Source organism: Neltuma alba, unplaced genomic scaffold (genome assembly GCF_004799145.2).
Source record: "Neltuma alba isolate B1F8T4 unplaced genomic scaffold, ASM479914v2 tig00010707_pilon, whole genome shotgun sequence".
Lineage (NCBI taxonomy): Eukaryota > Viridiplantae > Streptophyta > Magnoliopsida > Fabales > Fabaceae > Neltuma > Neltuma alba.
In genome coordinates this window covers 18,886-42,076 of record NW_021635542.1, presented here as the reverse complement: position 1 = coordinate 42,076, position 23,191 = coordinate 18,886, and the positions used below count along the sequence as shown (strand labels likewise).

The window sequence follows — 23,191 nt, the reverse complement described above, 5'->3', positions numbered from 1 at the left end:
ACGCACTCAAGTGCTGCTTGATATGGACACAAACAAAATACATAACTTGCGGATGCTGTTGTCCTTTCTCTCAATTTTCGCTTTTTATTTTATAAATCCCTTTCATCACACATCAACTTTATATAATATACTCCCAAAGTTAACTAGTTAAACCTGATTTCATTGTTCTGAGGAGTACTTCTTTTGTAATTTAAGTATCCTTCTATTAACAGCAGGATCGATCTTTTTTTAATGTATAGAAGGCAAATAACAAATTCTTTTTTAATTAAATTTACTTTATATAGATATAAAAATTTAGAATTGAACTCTTAAACTGCTTATTTATATGATGATTTTTTTTTATGTTGACATTTATCAGGATTACAATTGTTGGATTAAGTAGAGGCTATTGCAGGAAAAGAAACCAAAATTTGATGCCAATTATTATTTTCGAAGGCAAATAGGGTGGAGGTCAATCATGAAATAATGTCTCTGTTGGAATTTTTTTAATTGTAATATTGCCTTTTCAATTATTTATTTTTTGTCCCCACATCCGGATAAATGCAAATATTCTTTTATCTACTATTTTAAAAGAAATTGTTGGCAATTAAAAGATAATCTAGATGTACTTTGATTTATAATAGTATTTGAGTAAGAAAATACTATCTCCATTTTAACTATAAAACCTCATTTATAAATTGTAAACAAGATCTTATTGATTGAAATTAATAAAAAATAGCACGTGCTCCGGTACGGGGAAAAGGTCAAATCTGAAGTCTGAACACAAGTATTTTATTTATAAGAGTTAGTTGACTAATTTGAAGAGATTAAGAAAAGAAGTTAAATTAGTTATTTGTAATAAATATGTGTTATCTTTCCTAAAATATCTTTACTAATTAAGTGTATTGACCAGAACTACTATTGTTAAAAGGACTATATTGGAAAAAAATATATAAATATAAGAGACAAAGTGGATTATGGTGTTATATTTAGGACTAAAATAAAAGTAAAACAAAATCTTGTATTAAGGATATGAAATATCAACTTTCATTAATTCAAGCATGCCCATCAAAATCAAATTGTATGATGAAGACCATCAAATTTTGATTTTTATTCACTTGATTTCATTAATTCAAGTTACTACCCCACATGCATCCCTGATATATTGGCCAAAAATTCAAGTTACCACATTTGCTAAGGAATTAACCAGAATTTTCTTAACTTAAAAAATAATTTTCCTAATAATAGTAATAAGAAGAAACAACAGAATTTAGTAAAAAGGGTTGAAATTTTCTTATTATAAAATTTATTGTCCAAGTGTGCCTAAAATTGCTTAAACATAACTAGTTGCAACAACATATATAATTAAACAAAAGTTATAGGGGTACTCACCGCTCAATAACGCGTGTCCTTAGCTACATTCAAACAGTGAATTTTGAGGAATTGCTTAGCAATTTTCCCAAAATTTAAAAGAGCAAATAATTTAAAAATGGTGGATATTCTAGTCTTAATATATATTCGATCAAGTGATTTTATCAGGTCATCTCGTGCTTATTCCATCCATTAACTTCCTAAAAGGTAAAAAATTTTGGGAATTTAAATTCGAATTAGAGTAAATATGCCAATTTTTACATGCCAAAGACAAGAGGAAGACACATCTCAACAACATAACAATAATAATATTTCCATGTCCAACGTTGTATACAAGAAATAGTAAAATCTAGTAGTATAGTACGTATTAGATAACTAACCCAAAGAAACATAAACTGTTTTAACACTCCGAGTTAATTAACCTTGGGAAACCTTGTTGACCCCTTTAGGATCTTGACCCATTGATACTCCGGAGGGTCTTATATCAGCGCCCGCCGTCGGAACAACCCCTTGGTACTGTGGCGGATGCATCACTCCTCCCGGCGCAGTGTAGTAAAACTGTCTCCCTGCTGAGTTATCGTACGCCACCTGTGCATACGCTGCTGAGTTATCCGGCATCCCAGTCGGGCGAACCACGTTGAATCCATCTGTATAAGCGGCAGGTTTAACAGGCTGAGCCGGTGCCAAGGTTGCCGGAGCCGCTGATGAAAATGGCGCTCGGGGCGCCGCCGACGCGCTGTAAACTGGCTGCTCACGGTAGGCATCAGAAACCATTCGCTGCACTGCGTAGTAACCTTGAGTGGCTGGTGCCGCCTGAGGACGTACCACCGGCGGCGCGTGATAGAAAGTTCCGGGCTGCGGGATAACATAAACCGGCTGGTCTGCTCCTCCAGATCCGTTTGACGCCGTCATAGGCTGAAAACCCTCGCTATGAACTTGCTTTTCCTGCCAATAACCTCCAGCTGGTGGTGCTGTGGCCGGCAAATTCGATGGAGGAGCCTTGTCGGCAAATTTCTGAACATAATAATCTCCAGCTGCATATCCTCCCGCTGAATTGTCCTCGCTTTTTCTCCTATACACAGGTTGATCATGCTCCCCAATTTGCATCCTCTGCAACTGCCGTTGAACTTCAATCGGGTTCACAGAAGGATCCGAACCCATGACCCGTTCAGGGCCACCTCTTGTTTGGTACTCCAGAGGTGGCACCACAGGTCCAGGAACAGGGTCATGAAACTTAACAGCCACAGGCGGTGGCTGCGCCGGCGGTACTCCTTTCTCCAGACCGAAGAGGAAATCGACGTTGCTGCCAGGAACAGGAGCCGGCTTAACCGTATCGGGTGGAGTCGGACCCGGAGCCGTGTTGAGAGCCTCGACGAAGCGGTCCTGATCGGAGGCAAAACTCGATGTCTGGCTAGTATTAGCAGGGAAGAGGAAGAGCCTCATGCGAGCGGGCTTAGCGGAAGCACGGTACAGCCGATCATACTCGTGCATCATGTGCTCTAGATCGTCGTCGTTGGTGACGGAAATCAGGGCGTCGAGTTCTTCTCCGGGGAGCTGGTACTTAAAGGTGACATCAACGCCGTCGCAGAGGGCAGAGAGCTTGGAAATCATGGTGGAGAACTTGATGTTGAGGTCAACGGCGAGGATCTTGGTCTCGCCGCCGACGTAGGAGAGCTGATTGTCGTGGCTACGAGGCTGGATCTTCCCGCCATAGCTGCACATAAATTTAGCTTTGTAATTGGGCGGCGGCTGCTGATCGTCCCACGGCGGAGGGTTCTCGAATTCAACCTCTCTGGAGCGAGGAGACGACTCGCCTGAGTCAGGGTACGAAGGGTACGCGTAATTCTCCATAGTTATCTGTGCAGATTTGCGGGGCTTTTGGACCAAATTAGCGAGAAAGAGAGAGAGGCCATTCCTCTCGTTGAGTGATGGAGTTATAAGCTTGTCGTGGAAGAGGACACTGCGGGAGATTTTTTTTATTTATTTATTCAAGGTAAACTTTTTTTTCTTATTGCTTTTTTTTTTTAAATATATGTACGTATTCAAGGCACTATATACCTCTTCTAATTAAAGTATTATAAATTTTTTAATATAGGATAAGAAATATTACATCCACATCATTATAATTTAATTATTTTTCTTGATTTTTAAAATTATAGTTATAAGTCCTGGTAAAAAAAATATTGTTATAAATTCGTTTTTTGACATATTATTATTGGTTTATATTTGGTTATTTGATACTAGGAGTTAAAGATATTTAACACAAACTGAATGGTGGCCAGCCGAAAAGCTGCATTTTAAAGTATACAGGAACATATATTAAAATAAAAATAAACAGTGTCATTATAATCATATTGTAATTTTAGCAGATAGCCTTCTATTTTAAAATAAAAATATAGTATTCTGTCTTTATAATTTATCAAGTATTTCATTTAATCTATATAATTTACAATTATATATACCCTTGAGTTTTTTTTTTTTAATTTTCACATGACATTTGTTATGGTCTGTGTGTAATTATATTATTCATATTTTTATCCCATTTATTAGCTTATTATATATGTGTGTGTATATAGCATTAGAAATAGCATTATATTTTTTAAATAACAATTAATTACACTAGTGGAATTTAGTGAAATATTGACTCATTTTCAGTAAGAATGACTGAATTAAAAAAAAAAAAAGGTGGAAACTATCAGGATTTACGTATAAGCTTGAAATTGTAAAAGATTGAACTAAAAGCATATTTTTAAAAATTAAGGGGAAAAAACTATGTTTTAGAGATTACTTCTGAAATGGGGCAATAATTTTTTATATTATTTTAGAAACATTATCAATTAAGATATTTTGGGTTGTAGAAGAGCTTGAAGAAACTACACGCTTGCAGTGGGGGTAAATGCGAATTGCAACTTGCAGAAGGTGGGGGTAATGGGTGCTGTTGGGGGACACGTGGCCCAAACAAGAGCGAGAGAGTTGGGAAGCAAACTGATACTGCGGGTGAGAAAAGCACTGCCCGACGGCTAATAGAATAGCTGGACTTTTTTGGTTAGCGGGCGTGAGGAAGGGACCCATTGGTATTGATTGAGAGAGTGAGGGTCCGTGAGAAGGGATAAGAGAGTGACGCGCTTGTGTACGAAAAGGAGGAAGAGTGTGATGAATGTTGACTAAGATCGAGCTACATGAAAAAAAAAAATGAATTGCCAAGTCTAAACCACTATGATTTACCATGGTAAAATCTATCAATATATACTCTTATAAAAATTTTAAGGTTAAATCCACTGCGAATAATCATCGAGGCCTTATAGGCCAACAATACTAACTTAATATAAACTGAAATATCAAAGAAAAAATAAAAAATACTAAATACTAAATTTTCAATTAAGCTTGGTAACAATATTTTATCCGGTGTTAATAATACTAAATTTGTATATAACAATAAATTTTGGTTAAAATTTCTTATCTAACATTTAGTGATTTTCAACTTTTTTTTTTCATTTTCCTAATAACAATATTTTATTTGATGTTGACAACATTAAATTTTTAAATAACAACGAATTTTAGTTAAAATTTCTTATCTAGCATTTAGTAACTTTTTTTTTTGGGTTATTTTTCTAATATCAAATTGATAAAATAATACTATGATTATAATCTTTTTTGGTCATTTTTCCAATATCAAATTGATAAACTGATACTATGATTATAATCTAGAATCCCTACAAATGATTCTGTTTGGGGGTGTTTGGGAAGTGCTTAAAGAACTTTAAAAAAAAATATTTTTACATATTTATCTCAATCCTTATAAAATTACTTCTAAATTTTCATCCAATCACTTCTGATCTTTCTCATCAACTTGTCGAGAACGAGGCATTGGCTCGCTGAATTGTAATTGGACTGGCTTCAATTAAACTAATACATAAAAAAAAATAGCTTAAGCAATATTTATTCATGTATAACTAATTAGCACAAGCTTCCATAATTAATTAGAATTGCCAATAAGCCATCAAATATGTAAGAGGGTTTTTTTTGGGTATAAGATACAATTTAAATTAGTCTGATTATTTAATGTATTTTTCATTTTTTTCTCCCACTTATGCTCTCCATAAATAAAGTTGTTTTAGAAAAGTAAATTGTATTTTTTAACATATGTGTTATATTTAACTAATTTTAATTAACCTTTTGAGTTGCATAATTGAGCTATTTGATGCTTATATTTTGAATCAAAGGAAGTATTAAGTACTTTCTTAAAATTAAGAAAATCACTTCAAGTTAATATATGTTAAAATTTTTATAATTTTTCAAAACAATCATTGATCAAATTAAAGACATTCTTTAAGCTACAAGTGCAAGAAATGAGAACATTTTTGAAAAATGTGTCACTAAATAATTCAGTAAGAGATCGTTTTTTTTTTGCTAAAGCATAAGTATCTTTCTATTGAAAACAATCATATTCGAGACATTGTCTGGCACCTCTCTCAGTGAAGATTCGAACCTTGATTCGTCACATTATGAGAGACTAACCACTTCTACTAGACTTAACTTCTGTTGGTAGTAAGAGATCTTATATAATCATTAATAAACAAAAGGTATAGTACATTGGTGGAAATTGAATGGATGCAGATGTGCTTAGCCCAAGGACAATGGGATGTGATCCATAGGGACGCGAACGGGTTCAACAACTGGGAGTTTTTTTTTTTAAAAAAAAAACCAAAAGTAATGCTATTCAACACACGTTGAGATGCTATTTCTCTATTTCTCTCTCTCTGTAGAAATTTGAATATTGATTCAACGTATTAGGTGAGGCTAATCTTTTTTACTAGGTTTAGTCCTGATTGGTAACTGGTACTAGATATGCGTGGGGGAAGGGAGCTCGCAATTTTCCAGATTCCTCGTATTAAAGAATTGTGATAGTGCTGACCAAACAAACAAATGTGACAGCGAACCTACAATTGGAGTGCCGCGTTTCTGATAAATTTGATGTAACATGAACCATGTGCGGTGACTATATCCCTCTCCGTTGGATCAATCCAACGGCTCCCATTGAATTGGTCTTTTATGGGTTGTGGCTGGGCTCTCAAATCATTTTAAGGGGTGTTTGGATGGCACCCAATTATAATTTTAAAAATAATTTTATAGTAAGAGAGTTTATCTCAATTTATTAAAAAAATACTTTTTAAATACACTCTTTTCAAATGCCAAACACCCTTTTATTCAGGCATGCCATGAGAGCATAAGATACTGGACCCGACCCACTTCTATTACGAAACAAACAAGTGTAGAGTCACACAAGCCTCATCCTAATTTTGAGGAACAAGATGAATAGTAAATAAATGGGCAATAAATTTATGACAACTGAGTTTACTTTTATTTAGTTTATTAATAATTATGCTAAGCATGTCTAATAAAAATAATTATTTCTTTAAAATTAATGATTCGTCTATAATTTGGTAGGTTATAAGTATCTTTATACGTATTTTTTGAACCTTAAAACATTTAAATTTTTTCGTATCTAAAAAAAAAGATTCATTATATCGGCAGCAGAAGGTACAGGATGATTTTGTTGTCTTTACATATCTCAAGATGGACTAGGGAGGCAAGTGGCATGTGTGTTTTCACATTAAATTCAAGAGATTTTTTTTTGGCCAATAAAATTCAAGAGATTAGGGGGCTTAGACGATTGGTGGGCATTATTCAATCGTACAACTATGATAATGTTGTGGGGTTTACAACTCTAACCTCACAGTAAATGTGAGACATTGCTTCATCGGATGGGAAAGCTGGGGATCTTCCCAAACAGATCATTCATACGCACAATACTCCGGTTTCTGCCATAAGACGCCTTTATTTATTTTTTTCCTGCCAAGTTATAAGACGCCCTTTAGAATGAACGTGTGACCTTGATAACAAGTCAATAGTAAAATATTAGTTACTTGATAGTTGGGATAGTAAACAGTCATATTCTTATAAAAAGAAAAACAGAAGTTTAAATATTAGAAAACTAACTTATTATGAGGGTTTTAACCTTAACACTTCTCGCTTGATAAAAATTAGTGTTAAGTCTAAAGAGGTTTGACGACACTCTGAGTTACACCAAAAAAAAGAAGTAAAGTATTAATTATATTTTTCTGATATTATTTGTATTTAAAATTTTTCTAGTTTTTATTTTTTTTGCGCTTCCTAATATGTGATTTATGATTTTAAATATCAGCAAATTTGTTTATTTTTTATTTTGAAACATTGTTTAAATGACAAAAAGATCTTTTTAACTTTTAAATAAATTTAAGGGCAAACGAATCTCATAAAAAGAAGCTTGAAATTACTAAATCTGAAATTATGTTTTGTTTTCACTCTTTAATAGGTTTTTTTATAACACTTGACTTGTGAATAACAACACATTTTTGTGGAAATTTTTTATTTTAAAATTTAGGAATTTTAATTTTTTTTGTGAGATTCTCCCTAAATTTAATAGCTTAACGACAATTTTTTTTTCTATTATATAATAATGACTAAATGTAGTATTGAATTTAAAGAGATAAATACGTTTTGCTGGGAAAAAGAGAGAGAGAGATATAAACAAGAGAGACATAAATACTCTTTCCTTGTGCACATAAATGCAGAGTCTAGGAAGTGCACAAAAATATAAATCTCATTGCTTTTGTGAGATTTTTTATCTGCAGGCACCCAAAATTGTAAGCATTTTTGCAAGCAATCCCATCAAAAGTATGAAACCTACCTCGGTAAATTTTAGAGACTTAATTCATATAGAACTTTTCTTGAGCAAAGACTAAGATGATAATTTGTGTCATAGAAAAATAACTGACGACTAAAATATACCTCGTACATTTTATATTTTTATATATTATCTTTGTCTCTCATTTGAAATTCATTACATAATAATTTAAAACTTTTCAAATATTATACCAATTTTTTGTAGCGTTTAAATCCTCTTAAACGTGCAAAAATATTGAAAGGGTAAAGGAAAAGGTTACACGAAACCTAACTAAAGCTGCATTGTTTATTATGAATATGATTTCTTATAATATTTTTATATTGTAAATTTTAAAAGTGGATTTATTCAATATCCAATTGGAGTGAATGTCAAAGAAAATGTCCTTTCATGATCGGACCACCTCAAGTAGGAGCGGGGGACAGATCTGGGCCCAAAAGAACGAAGAAAACGTGACATTGCTGGGCTAAAAAAAACAAAAAGTCCAAAGAATTGCCACAAGTCAACGGAAGCACTTGCAAATAATTGGACCTTGGAAAGATAATTTCAATGCTGGCACAGGAAATTGATAAGATCATTTGTACCAGAAACACATTTGACAAGATGTTTGGGCCTATTTAGGCCCAACAATGTTTAAAAATGAATTAATTAGTAATATTACATACCAAATAATTACTTTTTTTAACAGGAAAAAAAAGAGATAGAATGAAATGGTCACATGGATTTGGTTATCTTGCATATTCTTGTAGAGTCTTAGACGGTCTCTTGGCCTATTTAGCACAGTCAATTAGATTAGACGAAAACAGTTGTTAGGAGAAAATAGGCACACAAGAGCTATCCGATTAAGAACTTTGTTTTTGCCTGTTTTGTGGAAGGCCCTTTTTTGTTTTGTAAGCTTCTTGACCACCTTCAAATACAAGTTTTTCACCTTTCTCCAATGGAAAGTTATTTTTCAATGCTTATTTTCATTTATTCACCTCTTCATTTCATTTAGAAAAAAATGTTTTGCGGATGGTTATTCTTTTTCCCAATTTTTAATTAAGTATTTATATTGATGAATAATATGATATTAATGTATGACACCCAACAATATCTTGATTTTGAATTTTTGATTATTCTAATAATTTAGGGGAAATCTATATGTCAGTCAAGCATTGTCGAAGGGAGAAAAATGGTGCAACCAATTGTATAGTACTACCTCCTCCGATCTTTAATATAATACTACGTCCGGTCTTTAATATAAGACTCTGTTTAACTTTTATTTTAGTCATAAATATAAAACCTCAATTCACTTTATCTCTCATATTTACTTAATTTTTTTCAAGATAATCCTTCTAATAATTATAGTTTTAGTTAATACACTTGATTAGCAAGGATATTTTAGGAAAAACAACACCTATTTAGGACAAATAATTAACTCAACTTACTTCCTTAATTTCTTCAAATTAGTCAACTGGCTCTTATAATTAGGACCAGAGGTAGTACCTCATTTGACTTTTATTTTGGTTCTAAATATAAGATTTCAATCCACTTTGTCTCTCATATTTATTTATTTTTTTCAGGGTAATTCTTCTAATAATGGTAGTTCTAACTAATATACTTGATTAGTAAGGATATTTGAGAAAAGGCAATATATATTTATTACAAATAACTAACTTAACTTATTTTCTTAATCTACTCAAATTAGTCAATTAGTTTTTATATTTAGGACAGGAGAAAATAATAGGGAAAAAGACAGAAAAATGCACTCTTAATTTTAGAAGCCCAAAAACGTCCGCTGAATTCAAGAAATCCCATTTTGGTACCATGAGACCAAATTGGGATTATTATGTGAAAGGAAAAGACCAAATTGCCCTTCATTTTAAATATTACTTTTAAAATATCACAGCCCCTACTGGCCGGCCGACCATCGGACCTCCGGCTGCGGCGGTCATCGGAGCTCCGGCAACCATCCGACAATTGGTCACCGGAACTCCGTCGGTCGGAATTTTTTTTTTTGTGAAAATTTTCACAACTTCAATATAACGGTTAACAACTTTTGTAATGCTATTAACAACTTCAATATAGCAATTAACAACAGCTTTTCTGGAAAATTCAATAAAGTCCGGCGACCAGAAACAATTTTTTTGAAAATTTTTACAACTTCAATATAACCGTTAACAACTTTTGTAACGCTATTAACAATTTCAATATAGCAATTAACAACAGGTTTTCTGGGAAATTCAATAAACTCCGGCGACCGGAAACAATTTTTTTGAAAATTTTTACAACTTCAATATAACGGTTAACAACTTTTATAATGCTATTAACAACTTCAATATAGCAATTAACAACAAGTTTTCTGGGAAATTCAACAAACTCCGGCGACCGGAAATAATTTTTTTGAAAATTTTTACAACTTCAATATAGCGGTTAACAACTTCTGTAACCCTATTAACAACTTCAGTATAGCGGTTAACAACAGGTTTTTGAAATATATAATTTTTCAAAAAAAATTTGTTGTTAACCGCTATACTGAAGTTGTTAATAGGGTTACAGAAGTTGTTAACCGCTATATTGAAGTTGTAAAAGTTTTCAAAAAAATTATTTCCGGTCGTCGGAGTTTGTTGAATTTCCCAGAAAACTTGTTGTTAATTGCTATATTGAAATTGTTAATAGCATTATAAAAGTTGTTAACCGTTATATTGAAGTTGTAAAAATTTTCAACTTTAGTATAACGTTAACAATTACGTTTTTTTGAAAATTTTTACAACTCCAATATAACGGTTAACAACTTTGATATAGCAGTTAACAACAAGTTTTTAAATTCAAAAAGTGGCATTTTTATAACTTCAGTAATGCATTTAACAAACTCAAAAACCTGTTGTTAACCGCTATACTGAAGTTGTTAATAGGGTTACAGAAGTTGTTAACCGCTATATTGAAGTTGTAAAAATTTTTAAAAAAAATTATTTCCGGTCGCCGGAGTTTGTTGAATTTCCCAGAAAACTTGTTGTTAATTGCTATATTGAAGTTGTTAATAGCATTATAAAAGTTGTTAACGGTTATATTGAAGTTGTAAAAATTTTCAACTTCAGTATAACGTTAACAATTACGTTTTTTTGAAAATTTTTACAACTCCAATATAACGGTTAACAACTTTGATATAACAGTTAACAACAAGTTTTTAAATTCAAAAAGTGGCATTTTTATAACTTCAGTAATGCATTTAACAAACTCAAAAACCTGTTGTTAACCGCTATACTGAAGTTGTTAATAGGGTTACAAAAGTTGTTAACCGTTATATTGAAGTTGTAAAATTTTCAAAAAAATTATTTCCGGTCGCCGGAGTTTGTTGAATTTTCCAGAAGAACTGTTGTTAACCTCTATACTAAAGTTGTTAATAGGGTTACAAAAGTTGTTAACCGTTATATTGAAGTTGTAAAAATTTTTTAAAAAATTGTTTCCGGTCGCCGGAGTTTATTGAATTTCCCAGAAAACCTGTTGTTAATTGCTATATTGAAGTTGTTAATGGCGTTACAAAAGTTGTTAACGGTTATATTGAAGTTGTAAAAATTTTCAAAAAAATTGTTTCCGGTCGCCAGACTTTGTTGAATTTTCCAGAAAAGCTGTTGTTAATTGCTATATTGAAGTTGTTAATAGCATTACAAAAGTTGTTAACTGTTATATTGAAGTTGTGAAAATTTTCAAAAAAAAAAAATTCCGACCGACGGAGCTCCGGTGACCAATTGTCGGCTGGTCGCCGGAGGTCCGGTGGCCAGCCGGCCAGTAGGGGCTGTGATATTTTTAAAAGTAATATTTAAAATGAAGGACAATTTGGTCTTTTCCTTTCACATAATAATCCCAATTTGGTCTCATGGTACCAAAATGGGATTTCTTGAATTCAACAGACGTTTTTGGGCTTCTAAAATTAAGAGTGCATTTTTCTGTCTTTTTCCCAAAATAATAGCTAAAAAGTTGCCTTCACCTGATGACCTGAAGCTAACTTAGGTAATACGGACGTGGGAGAGCGTGGATAAAACCTATAAAATCAAAAGGTTGAATAAGAAGACGACGACAATTGGCTTTTATCTTTTTGTGTCATTCTTGTCCCTTGCCGTGGAATTCTTGCGGTTCGGGTCGGCTGTTGAATCGCAAATGCTACTATTTCAGGGCTTTATATAAATGCCGCAATTATAAAAGGACGGAGATCTTAATCATATTAATTAACGCCTGGTATTCATGATATATAAAATTTTGAATTTTATTTTTTTTAAAATCAGGATGGAGGGCATAAAACATTTTAGATTTATAATTAAGAAAATGACTCAAATGGGTAATTAAATTTGAGTCTATCTTTGAAAGTGATGAATTCTGGGTTGGCCTTTTGCCTAATTTGTTAAGCTGTGAGTTATATCAACCCACACCACCTGATCTAATAGTTGTGGTGGGTCAATATATAATTCATGAGCTCTGAGCTCAATCCCATACGACCCTTCGCTAGGAGGATCTGCACCTAAATTAAAAAAAAAAAACTACATCCAGTTTTTAATATAGAAATTAGTTAAAGATTTAATTTAGTTCTAAATATAAGATATCAACTCTATATTGATAATTTATTTTTTAAAGTATTCCAATTAATTATATATATTAAACAAATTTTCATTTAAGAGTAATCAAGATTAAAATGATATTTTAAAAAAATTAAGTTAAAAATAACTAACTTTTTTTAATATACTAAGTAGTTTTTATATTAAGGATCCATGTAATATTTAAGTTGTGTGACGATCAAGAGTGTAGGAGTTTAATTAGAAAAATTCCTACCTTTTTTTGACCAGGAGACACTTTTCCTATCTTCCAAGCGACAGCCAATCGATTTCATGTTGTACATTTATGCTGATTGTTAAAAATAAAATCTATGACATGTATTTATTTTTTTAAAATATATCTTAATTGATTGTTGAAGTATCTTTATTAATTTAAACATACAAAATATATGTTCAAAACAAGAAAAATTTACTCATGAATCCCAATAAAAAATTAAATGCCAAAAGATCCCCCAGAAATTTTTAAAATAAGTTAGACTTATAAGTATAAAATTTTGACTTTTAAGCGGAGTTTGTTAAATTTGATTTGTAAATCACGCAACTTGAATTGAAAACCTATAAACATAACTTGTAAATATGAACTTTTTTGTACCTATCTGTATCTAATTTTCTTACTTGAGACTCATATAATTTTTAATAAAAACAGAAAATTATTGTATTTTTATTAACTTAGATTAAAATGGAATGGACTTTTCCAAGCAAATTTCCTCAGAATAAATTTTTTTAGTTGATTTAAATATCATATTTGTTGTCTTAAAACAATTATGATTTCTTTTCACAAAAAATATCATTTGCGATGATTCATAAGAAATAAATAAAAAAATTCCAAAATAAATTTTCTAGAGTAATCTAAAAATTACAGACGAGCCCAATTTTGAGTAACTATTTTTAAAATAATCTTCTATATGTTTCATAAAATTAGTTGTTTTTTTCTTTTCCAAACGTCGTTCAATTACTCCTCAACTGTATTTTTGCCTCTTTCATTTGGGCACATTGTCGAATATGAAATGTGCACTTTTTCTACGTGAGAGATCGTTGGGCTCCGATCCAGAGCGAGCTTAGGTAATAAAGTGCCGCCAACTACCAATATGCGTCTCTCCGCGGTTATTTTTAATGAATACGAAATCGAATGAGCTGTTTGTTGATTTTATCTGAGAAGAGTGATGATTTGGCTTGCCTATAAATGGAAATGAAATCTCGATTATCTCTTCTTCTACACTTAGATTTCAACGAATGCTTCCTTCTTAGCAACCACCTCCCTTGACCAATTCACTTTGCTCTCTAGTCTCTCTCTTCTTCTTTCATCGCTAATTCTCAGAGACGAAGGCATTCCCTTCCAGGTTAGTCTTCGCAGCAATGGTGTTTGATTGTCCGTGACAGTCTGTCTTATCGGAATTTGAATTTCTTAGTTTTTGTCACTGTTATTACTGAATGTCGCGAACTCAAAGTTAGTTCAATTTTCTATTTGTTTTTTTTTTCATTTGTGATATAGGAGTATTTGTTTTCTTCTTGTGCGCCCTCTGTGTTCGTTGAATTGTCTGTCGTCTGAGCTTGTTTTCAAGTTTCACAGTGGAAAATTCTTTCGCAGCTCTTGCCGAGCTGTAAATTATTTTAGTATTTTTTTTTTCTTTTTAAATTCGCGCTGTTTTTGAAATAATTACTCTCAGTGACGTGATTGTAATTTTGTACTCTACGTTGTCGTTGCTCGATGGAATATTTCTCTCTGTTTCTTATCGATGATGCAAAGATCATATTTCAGATACAACTTCTTCACGTGTTGAGTGCTTGTGCAGTTGTGCTTCTTCAGCTGAAAATGGGGCAAAGGCGTGTTATGGTGCCAGTGGAACAGGTTGACTTATCCACAGTCAAATATGAACAAGAGAGCATCCAAGGTCATTGAATCTCGTGTTCTATTGAATTTACGATTTAGTTCAACGATAATATGATGTGAAGGAAGAGCTGATGAATTGGATATTCTGCTCATACTCGTTAGCATTTTGTTTGTTTGTTTTGCAGCTCCACACTTGACTGGATTCCTGTTTAGGTTCTTTGTTCGGGTGGTTGAAACACCACTGATAGGGCCTTCGATAATATCTATATTGAAGAAGTCGAATAAGATCGATGAGGTTGTTTTTTTTTTTTGTGGCTCCAAATAGGTGTTCCATGTTCATGCTTTTCATTTGCTGGGTTTAAACTTTGAAGTTTCACCAAGGGGACTACGGTTTATGAGTAAAGTGAGCATGACAGTTTCGAAGAGTATTGACTAAATGTTTTGCTTATTTGTAATCAATAGCTGTTGCGCAACACTGTGATACCGGAAGAACCCATGTTCAAACCTGAATATCCACCTCAAGGTAGCTTCTTCTGCATGTTTGTAATTGATGTTAATTCGCAGAGCATATAGGAAATCAGTTTCATTTTCCTTTCATTATGTAGCTTCATAGTTTTTGAGAGAACTATATACCGATGGCAAATCAGAGAAAAGTGCCACGAATAACTTCTTCAAATCATTTGCATTGGATTGGAGAGGTATGTTTTATACCTTCATCTAATACTATGACCTAATTTCAGAAAAGGAGCCTGGTGTTGTCATTCTTGATGAAGATGGGAGACCTGAAGATCGAGTTGAAGCTGCCTTGAATTGTCTTCCGCATTATGACCCTGCTGCATGCTGGGGGAGTTCCTCTTTGCCCTTTCGGTACTGGAAAATACGTGATTATGCTTATGCATATCGATCAGGAAAAGTAACGCCATCTATGGTTAGTAGCATTCACTTGCTGAGAACTTCATTTTTATTTTATTCATTTATAACTATATGGCAAAAAAAAAAAAAAAATTCTGCTTTGGATATATAGGTTGCGGAGAACATCATTTCGGTTATAGAGGAAATCAGTGCTAAGAAACCCCGGGAACCACTACTGATCTCTTTTGATGCTGAGGAAGTCAGGAGACAGGCATCTGCATCTACCCACAGATTTGAAGCAGGTATTACTATTTGGTTCTGATACAGATGATGTTGCAGTAGTATCCTTTAAGCATGATCATGTTGACATATGATGGAATCAATAATGCGATCACCTAACTCACCTCTTCGACCTTTATCTGATTGCATAGGAAATCCATTATCTATTTTGGATGGAATTTTCATGGCCATTAAGGATGACATAGATTGCTACCCCCATCCATCTAAGGGTAAGTTAATATTTCTTCTAGTGAATAATTATTATAAAAAATATTAATATTATTTCATGGTGTTGATAGGTGCTACTACATGGATGCATGAAGTTCGCTCTGTTAAGACGGATGCCGTTTGTGTTTCAAGGCTTCGTGGCTGTGGTGTCATATTTGTGGGGAAGGCAAATATGCATGAGTTGGGCATGGGAACGACAGGGAATAATCCTAATTATGGGTGAGACTTTATCTAAGGTGATTTATGATTAGCTTAAGTATGTATGCCATCTCAACATCAAAATTTGATCTTTTACCATGACGAAAACTCAGATTACTCTAGGGACTGTAGAAAAACTCAGATAACTCTAGAGACTGTTCAGTCTAATTCTTGCAAATTTATGACAAAGTCTTGAAATGTCTCTGCTAGCATTATTTGAAATGCAATTGGCATCTCGGCGTAACTCAATCATTCTTCTGCTCGATCAGGCAAAGAAGTAATTAAGTTAAGATGCCAAATGCTTGAGTTCTGTTATTCTTTTGTTCCATTAGGAGTTGGAGAATAAAATGCATGTATAATGTAACTGATCACCTAGATAAATAGAAGTTATAATTTTTTCCAATTAAAAATTTGATGGTGGCTAAGCTTAAATTAGTGTAGGATTTTCTGTTTATCTTGTGAAAATTACATTTTCCATAATTGCCAGCTTTAAGGAAATTGTGTTTTATACGTTCCCTAGGCATCATGTTCACTCTCCTCACTGTCAAATACATCAATGCTTTATACTAGAAAAGGTACAAAATACAAGATGGCAAAGAAAATAAATCAAAGGTATCAATGACTTTAATTCTAATTTTAATGTTAGTTATTAGTAATTTTCTCATTTTGTATATTTGTAACAACAATAATAACAAGCTTTATCCCACTAAGTGTGTTCGGCTACATGGATCACACAATGGCATTGTGGTGTTTGGTCTACTCATAGTTTCATCTTCTTCTTAAAAAGATTTAATCATGATGGTTTGTCTTTCAATTCAATTTTCTCGAAGTGCAGAACTACAAGAAATCCTCATGCACCTGATAGGTACACTGGTGGATCTTCTTCAGGTCCTGCTGCAATTGTAGCTTCTGGACTATGTTCTGCAGCCCTGGGAACTGATGGTGGAGGTTGTGGAAATACAGCATGTGAAATTGAATTTTTTTTTTTTTAATCCCCATTTTTCCATGTGCTGATTTTAATGTTTGGAAATGGATGAGAAAGGCAGGTTCAGTCCGCATTCCTTCTTCCCTTTGTGGTGTAGTGGGGTTAAAGACAACATATGGACGTACAGACATGAAAGGGTAATTTCTGACCCCATGTGATGGATCATATGACATCATTTTCCAATATGAAAGGTTTATGGTTTAATAATACATTTTAATCCATAGTAAGGACTATTAAAATCTTTAATTTTATTTAGGAATGTGGGTGGAAATACTTGTTTGGACTATGATACTCAATAAATTAGCATGAATAATCTTCTGGAGACAATTGGGTTTTAAAAAGCTATTTCTCGGATGTGTTATGAGATTTTGGAGGTCAGAAATAAACAATCTTGTTATACACTGTGAAGTTGTCTCAGTTGTGGAATAGACTTGTTGGCAATTTTATTAAGCAAGAAGTTTGTCCAGCGTTCTTAGATAACTTTTTTATCAGGTTTGGAGGTTATGGTAGCAATAAGAAATGTAAGAGTAAGATCTTTGAAGATTTGATGTTTATGCAGGCTTGTGGGGTTTATGGACAGAACAAAATTCAGGAAATTTTAGTAAGAGGTTTCTCCCATTGCTCTGTTAATGGAATAGAGTAGTCTATTTTTCTGAACTTCTCTGGGTTTGAGGTCATGATTTATTTGAGGGGATCCTCGGGATTGGAGAGCTCCGGTGTTTATCTCTGCTTTTTTTCCCCTTGTATATTTGTTATAGAAGGATGATTTTCTCCCATTGCACATGCTACTCTTTCATTTGATAAAATGTTTCTTATCGCTAAGAATATTTTCTTAAATCCCATAAAAATAGAGAAGATTTTCTTGCAGAATATTTATATCTCTTGTGACTTTTGGTCATAGAGGGGAATGAGATGTGGTACTGGTGTACTGATGTGCTTCAATATAGTATCTGATCGATCCATGTAGAGTATATAGCAGAAAGAAGAAAGAGAAAAAAGAAGAAAAAAAGGTCGGGGGAAGTGAGAGGAATGATAAGGTCTCACACCATGAGATGTTCCTCGCATAATTAACTTCACATGGTACACGGTTATGAGGGAGGAATAGAAAAGACAGAGAAATGCTATTAACTGGGTTTAAGAGCTAGAAGGTAGAGTGAAAGGTGAAGGAACAAATTATTTCGCTTGAGAGTCTCTACCCTCTCGAATGCAGAAAATTTTGTTTTTCTTTCTACTTTTGTTTTGTATCTATGTAAACGTCCAGGACTGTCAAAATCATTTATTTCTTGCTGTTAAATAGAAATTGCATCTCATTATACATAGAATGAGAATTCCCCGAAGTTTCCTCTGTCTCTAAGAACTAATAAAATATTATTATGGAAGGCTGTAATTTGTGACTATATTTGAAATTTCAACTCTTCTTGCAGGTCATTATGTGATTCCGGGACTGTGGAAATTATTGGACCCATTGCTTCAACAGTTGAGGATGTCATGCTAGTGTGCGTAATTCATATTTTTGTCTCTCTGTCTTTTGACGATCTCTTCATTTGACTTGATGGCTTCTGGTTTGCATTACTTGAAATCAAGCTAATTTTCCTCTTTCCTCTATTTATGTTAAAATTTTTTGTATAATTTCCCTCACTTTCCATAAATTATTTTGCTGCTATCCTTTTTAGCACCCAAAACATCCAAGAAATGGTACGGTTCATAAATTTGCAAAATTTTCTTAGTAACATAACATGTACATGCAAATATACTTTGAAAGCTGCATGCATACATATCTATTTTCTAGATTTTCTATATCATTAATGACTTCTGCACGTGGTAAGTAGATTTTTTTCTCCAATCTAAGGATCAAATGAGTTAGCTGACCAAAGTGTGATGCCCTTTTCTTGTTTTCCATTATGAACACTTCAATGATATCAAGACTAGAGTTTATGCATATGTCACTCCAATTGTTTGGTACAGCATCTCAATTGTTTTTGTGAAGAACCAAAATCCTGATCATGATGTCATCCTATTTTAACATTATATGCCTAACCCTGGAGTTCTTGCTCAGTCCAAAAAAAAAAAAAAAAAAGGCCTGGAGCTCTTGCATGTAGATAATTTTTACTTTATTAATAATCATTGATCAGGTATGCAGCAATGTTGGGTTCATCACTTGCGACCAAAATCAGGATGAGACCGGTAATTAATCTTTAAACCTTTGATTTACGTTCTTAAAAAATAAGTATAGAAGACTGAGATTTAACATGGAACTTCAAATTGTAGATTTCATAGGGTTTAAGTACATGACAGTAAATTAAACAGCCCAAAAGCTAGCTTAAGTCTATGTGGAGCCATATATTCTCGGTATAGAAGTGGAGAGTGGGAAGGAGACACTTTTTAAAAGACATATATTGGCTAGTGTTTGCAATCCAACAAAGGACATAACGGTTTTCATGTGAAAACTATCCTGGTCAACGAGAAATGTGATCATGTATTAGAAGTTAAAATTATAGCAAAGCTGTTCTTGTCATTTTCTATTTGATATCAAGCTGTGCAATATTTTTTCTGTAATGATTATTTGTTTTTCGTTTTTTGTTTGTTTTGGAAGTCACCACCGTGTTTGCCAAACTTGTTATCCTATGATGATTTGAATACTTTGGGATCATTGCGACTAGGAAAGTACACTCCGGTAATCACCTGATCCTTTAAGAATTGATTGTATTTCTGATATAATATGATATATTTTCTTGAAAATAATATTTTTTAATTCCTGCGCAGTGGTTTAATGATGTGCATTCAACAGAAATCTCTGATAAGTGTGAGGATGCTCTTAATCTGCTATCAAAATACCATGGTTGTGAAGTAAGTTTATGGCCAGTATCATATGATTGTATTAAAATTTATTTTCTTGTTGAAAAGAGAGAGCAAGTTTTAGGTTTAGCATGAAAGAGTCAAACAATGCTGAATTCTGTTTTTATCTTCTCACCTATGAAGACAATAGAGATTGTTGTACCAGAGCTTCATGAGATGCGCACTGCCCATGTTGTTTCCATTGGCTCTGAGTGCATAGCATCACTAAACCCTGATTGTCTGGACGGGTATGTTTTTGGGTATTTTGAAGCTTAAAGCTAGTAATCTTATATTTTCTCTGATTGTAACAAGGCATTATGGCTTATTTGTTGTTTGGATGAATCTTCTCATTTGTTGTTGAAAGCACTCAAAACTGGAAACTCTCAATATCTAGCCATGCGCACGCGCGCGCATATCATGTTCATTTTAATTTTTCTGTTGTAGGAAAGGTACAAAGCTGACATATGATACCCGTACAAGTGTCGCGCTTTTCCGATCATTTACAGCAGGAGACTATGTTGCAGCCCAGTGTCTCAGGTGATGCGAGAGAGATATTTATGAAGCTTCAACTTCAAATTATGCATCACTTTTCAATGATATGGAAAAATCATGTGCTGCCACTGTTAGAAGTATTTCTCACGTAGATTCTTTAATATAATTTAAACTATGTAGCTTCTAATCCTCTTTTCCATTTCAGACGAAGGCTCATGTATTACCATATGGAGATTTTCAAGAAAGTGGATGTTATTGTGACTCCAACAACAGGGTATGTACATATAACAAACAATTGTGATAGAAGTACAATCTATTGTGATGGACCTTCAACTTGCTACGAAATTGAGTTGAATCAATTTAGCATTCATGTGTTCTTTTACTTTCTAACGGCAATTTGGAACATACCGCCTTGGTCCTTCTTCTCCCTGCAAAGAGAACTGGGTTCTCTAATTGTTCACCTCTTATGGAGCTCATGCCATCATGTATTATGTAACAAGGAATGACACTTAAAATAACTTATAACATTAACAGTTAAGAACTTTAATAGCTAAAATCTTTTCTGAAGACTAAAAATAAATTCTCATTATTTCTTAAAGTTACAACTGATACTCTCTAAAATTTTAACCTAATATCCTTGACGTTGCAAGGTGCTTTGGATTTTTGACTACTACTGGATGAAAATACTTTGTAACATTGGAAAAATTAGGTTGTAATTTTAGAGGGTATGAGTCGAAATTTCAAGAAGCACCGATAGTAACTAATTTCTATTATTTTTGAGAGACATTCTAATTATTAAGGTCTTTTACTACAATATTGAATTGTAAGTGACCCCCTTATAGAATTTACGATTACAACTGAAGAAGGCATAGGCAGCGTTGTGGGGCTCTGGAAATTGAGTATCATTGTTACGAAGAATCATAAATACTTACTGACCAAATCAAACTTCTAATTATTTTTGGGATTAAGGCTTAGTTTTTTTGTTTATGCTGGAATTATATATCCTCCAGAAACAGAAACTAAATTACTTTTTATTTTCCTGACAGCATGACGGCACCTAAAATACCACCTAGTGCTCTCAAAAGTGGCGAGACAGATATTCCAGTTACAGGTGATTTTATATTCGGCTTCAGTGCTGCATCTAATTATTCTTGCCTCTAGCCACATGTTCATTCGAGGATTGGCTTTCAGGTTATCTTATGCGTTTTGTCATCACTGCAAATCTTCTTGGGTTCCCTGCAATTACTATACCTGTGAGTGAGAGTGAAGTGAATTACTAAAAGAGACTATTTCTTCTTCACTGTTTATTCTTTTGGTGTAAAAAGTATATGATTATTGCTTATATTCTGTAATTCTGTTTCCCCTCTTTATTTAACGTGTTCAATGTTTAGATTGGTTACGATAAAGAAGGACTTCCAATAGGTTTGCAACTAATAGGTCGACCATGGGGGGAAGCAACAATTCTGCGTCTAGCTTCTGCCGTCGAGGTACGTACTCTGTTATGCATAACATGAAATGGTGCTAATGGGGTCACGAATAATTTCATGGCGAGCCCGACTTTTAATGTTAAGCTTTTTATCATTAAAGATATTGAGATGAGATTCTGACCTTACTGTAAGGGGAAAATAATACTTAAGGGACTGCAACTCATAACGTTAACTGTTAGAATCGTAAAAATTAAAATTTTTTCGAAGACCGGAGAAACAAGTTACAATTAGTGCTTCTTAAATCTACCATTCATACTCTAAACATGTCATAACATTAATAATCATCAACTGTCATTTTCTATAAGTGCTAATAGCAGCTTATTTCTATGACATTTTGAGAGGATTTTACTTTTAAAATTTGGCACTGTCAATAGTATAACTTGAGTCCTCAAGTATCATTTTTAGTAGTATAGAGATCAGTGTGAGAATCTCAATATATGTAGTTGGGAAAAAAGCTCAATTTCTTGGCCACCGCGTAGTTTCCCGTTGCGTGCAATATAGGTCAATCTGTTTCTCTGTTTAATGCGCACAGAAACTCTGCGGGGAGACGAAGAAGAAACCTGTACAATACTATGATGTTCTGAGAGCAAACTGAAGCTGCGTTTATCAAAGCTAAAGCTTCTGCAGTCTCCGTTATTTGTGAGTTATTATATGCACAGTATGTTTGATTCTCTGGACATCTCATTTCTTCGGATGATACTCTTGATTGCATGAACATTATTCCCAGGAAATATGTTCTGCAGGTAGTAATTGTAATAATTTCAAGACAAAACATGGATCTTGACATATCCGAAGGAAAAAAAAAAAATCATATTCTTCCTGGGTACTGTTAAATATGCTTCAATAATTGTTCTGTGCTTCATACAGTTATCAATTCAGTGTCTCATTGGTATAAGTAGAAAGATAGGTAACTGGTGCATGTGATAATACATAAGTTGATAGGAGTATCATGGAGACTTGGTCAGTTCTCCACACGGGTAGCTAAGTGGAATGAGATACTATATCCATATCCAAAAGCTAGCTTACAAGGCAAGAGAACTAGCCCCTTTACCTATCAAGCATCTCATAGACTCGTACTAAATGAGATTTAAGCATTTAGCATTCCATGCTTGAAATATTACTCAATGTGGGAGTTAGTGTCTCGTATTTGAGCTAAGTTTCCATTGGAGTATCTTTTGCTTTGATTGTTAATTGTGTTTAGAAAGTTTCTCCCTCCGATTCTAAATACCTAAGTTAGATAATTAATTTATAGATTTCAAAAAAATTAGTTAAGTTAGTTATTTGTAATAAATGTGTTGATTTTCCTAAATTACCCTTTTTAATCATTATTCATATTGATAGAAA

At 33.3% G+C, this 23,191-nt stretch overlaps 2 protein-coding genes across 2 annotated transcripts; one reads left to right on the top strand and one right to left on the bottom strand.

Moving 5' to 3' along the window:
* Positions 1 to 1,565: 1,565 nt before the first annotated feature.
* On the bottom strand, positions 1,566 to 3,272 carry LOC114758506 (uncharacterized). Its single transcript, XM_028947557.1, has one exon. The coding sequence runs from the start codon at positions 3,199 to 3,201 to the stop codon at positions 1,768 to 1,770; it is 1,434 nt and encodes a 477-aa protein (XP_028803390.1). The 5' UTR covers positions 3,202 to 3,272; the 3' UTR covers positions 1,566 to 1,767.
* Positions 3,273 to 13,710: 10,438 nt separating this feature from the next.
* Positions 13,711 to 22,578, top strand: LOC114758503 (fatty acid amide hydrolase). The gene is made up of 21 exons (XM_028947552.1): positions 13,711 to 14,000; positions 14,454 to 14,552; positions 14,677 to 14,786; positions 14,954 to 15,014; positions 15,232 to 15,419; positions 15,516 to 15,645; positions 15,775 to 15,852; positions 15,922 to 16,069; positions 16,884 to 16,996; positions 17,095 to 17,170; positions 18,458 to 18,529; positions 19,166 to 19,217; positions 19,627 to 19,707; positions 19,797 to 19,880; positions 20,013 to 20,116; positions 20,313 to 20,405; positions 20,566 to 20,634; positions 21,407 to 21,471; positions 21,552 to 21,613; positions 21,752 to 21,847; positions 22,380 to 22,578. The coding sequence occupies exons 2-21, from the start codon at positions 14,474 to 14,476 to the stop codon at positions 22,440 to 22,442; spliced, it is 1,824 nt and encodes a 607-aa protein (XP_028803385.1). The 5' UTR covers positions 13,711 to 14,000; positions 14,454 to 14,473; the 3' UTR covers positions 22,443 to 22,578.
* The last annotated feature ends 613 nt before the right edge of the window (positions 22,579 to 23,191 follow it).

Excerpts from the sequence above, each read along its gene's own strand:
- LOC114758506 (XM_028947557.1), bottom strand. The coding sequence starts at position 3,201 with ATGGAGAATTACGCGTACCCTTCGTACCCTGACTCAGGCGAGTCGTCT.
- LOC114758503 (XM_028947552.1), top strand. The coding sequence starts at position 14,474 with ATGGGGCAAAGGCGTGTTATGGTGCCAGTGGAACAGGTTGACTTATCC. Across the intron at positions 14,553-14,676 it reads TGAACAAGAGAGCATCCAAG|CTCCACACTTGACTGGATTC; the intron begins GTCATTGAATCT and ends TTTGTTTTGCAG. Across the intron at positions 21,614-21,751 it reads TCCCTGCAATTACTATACCT|ATTGGTTACGATAAAGAAGG; the intron begins GTGAGTGAGAGT and ends TTCAATGTTTAG.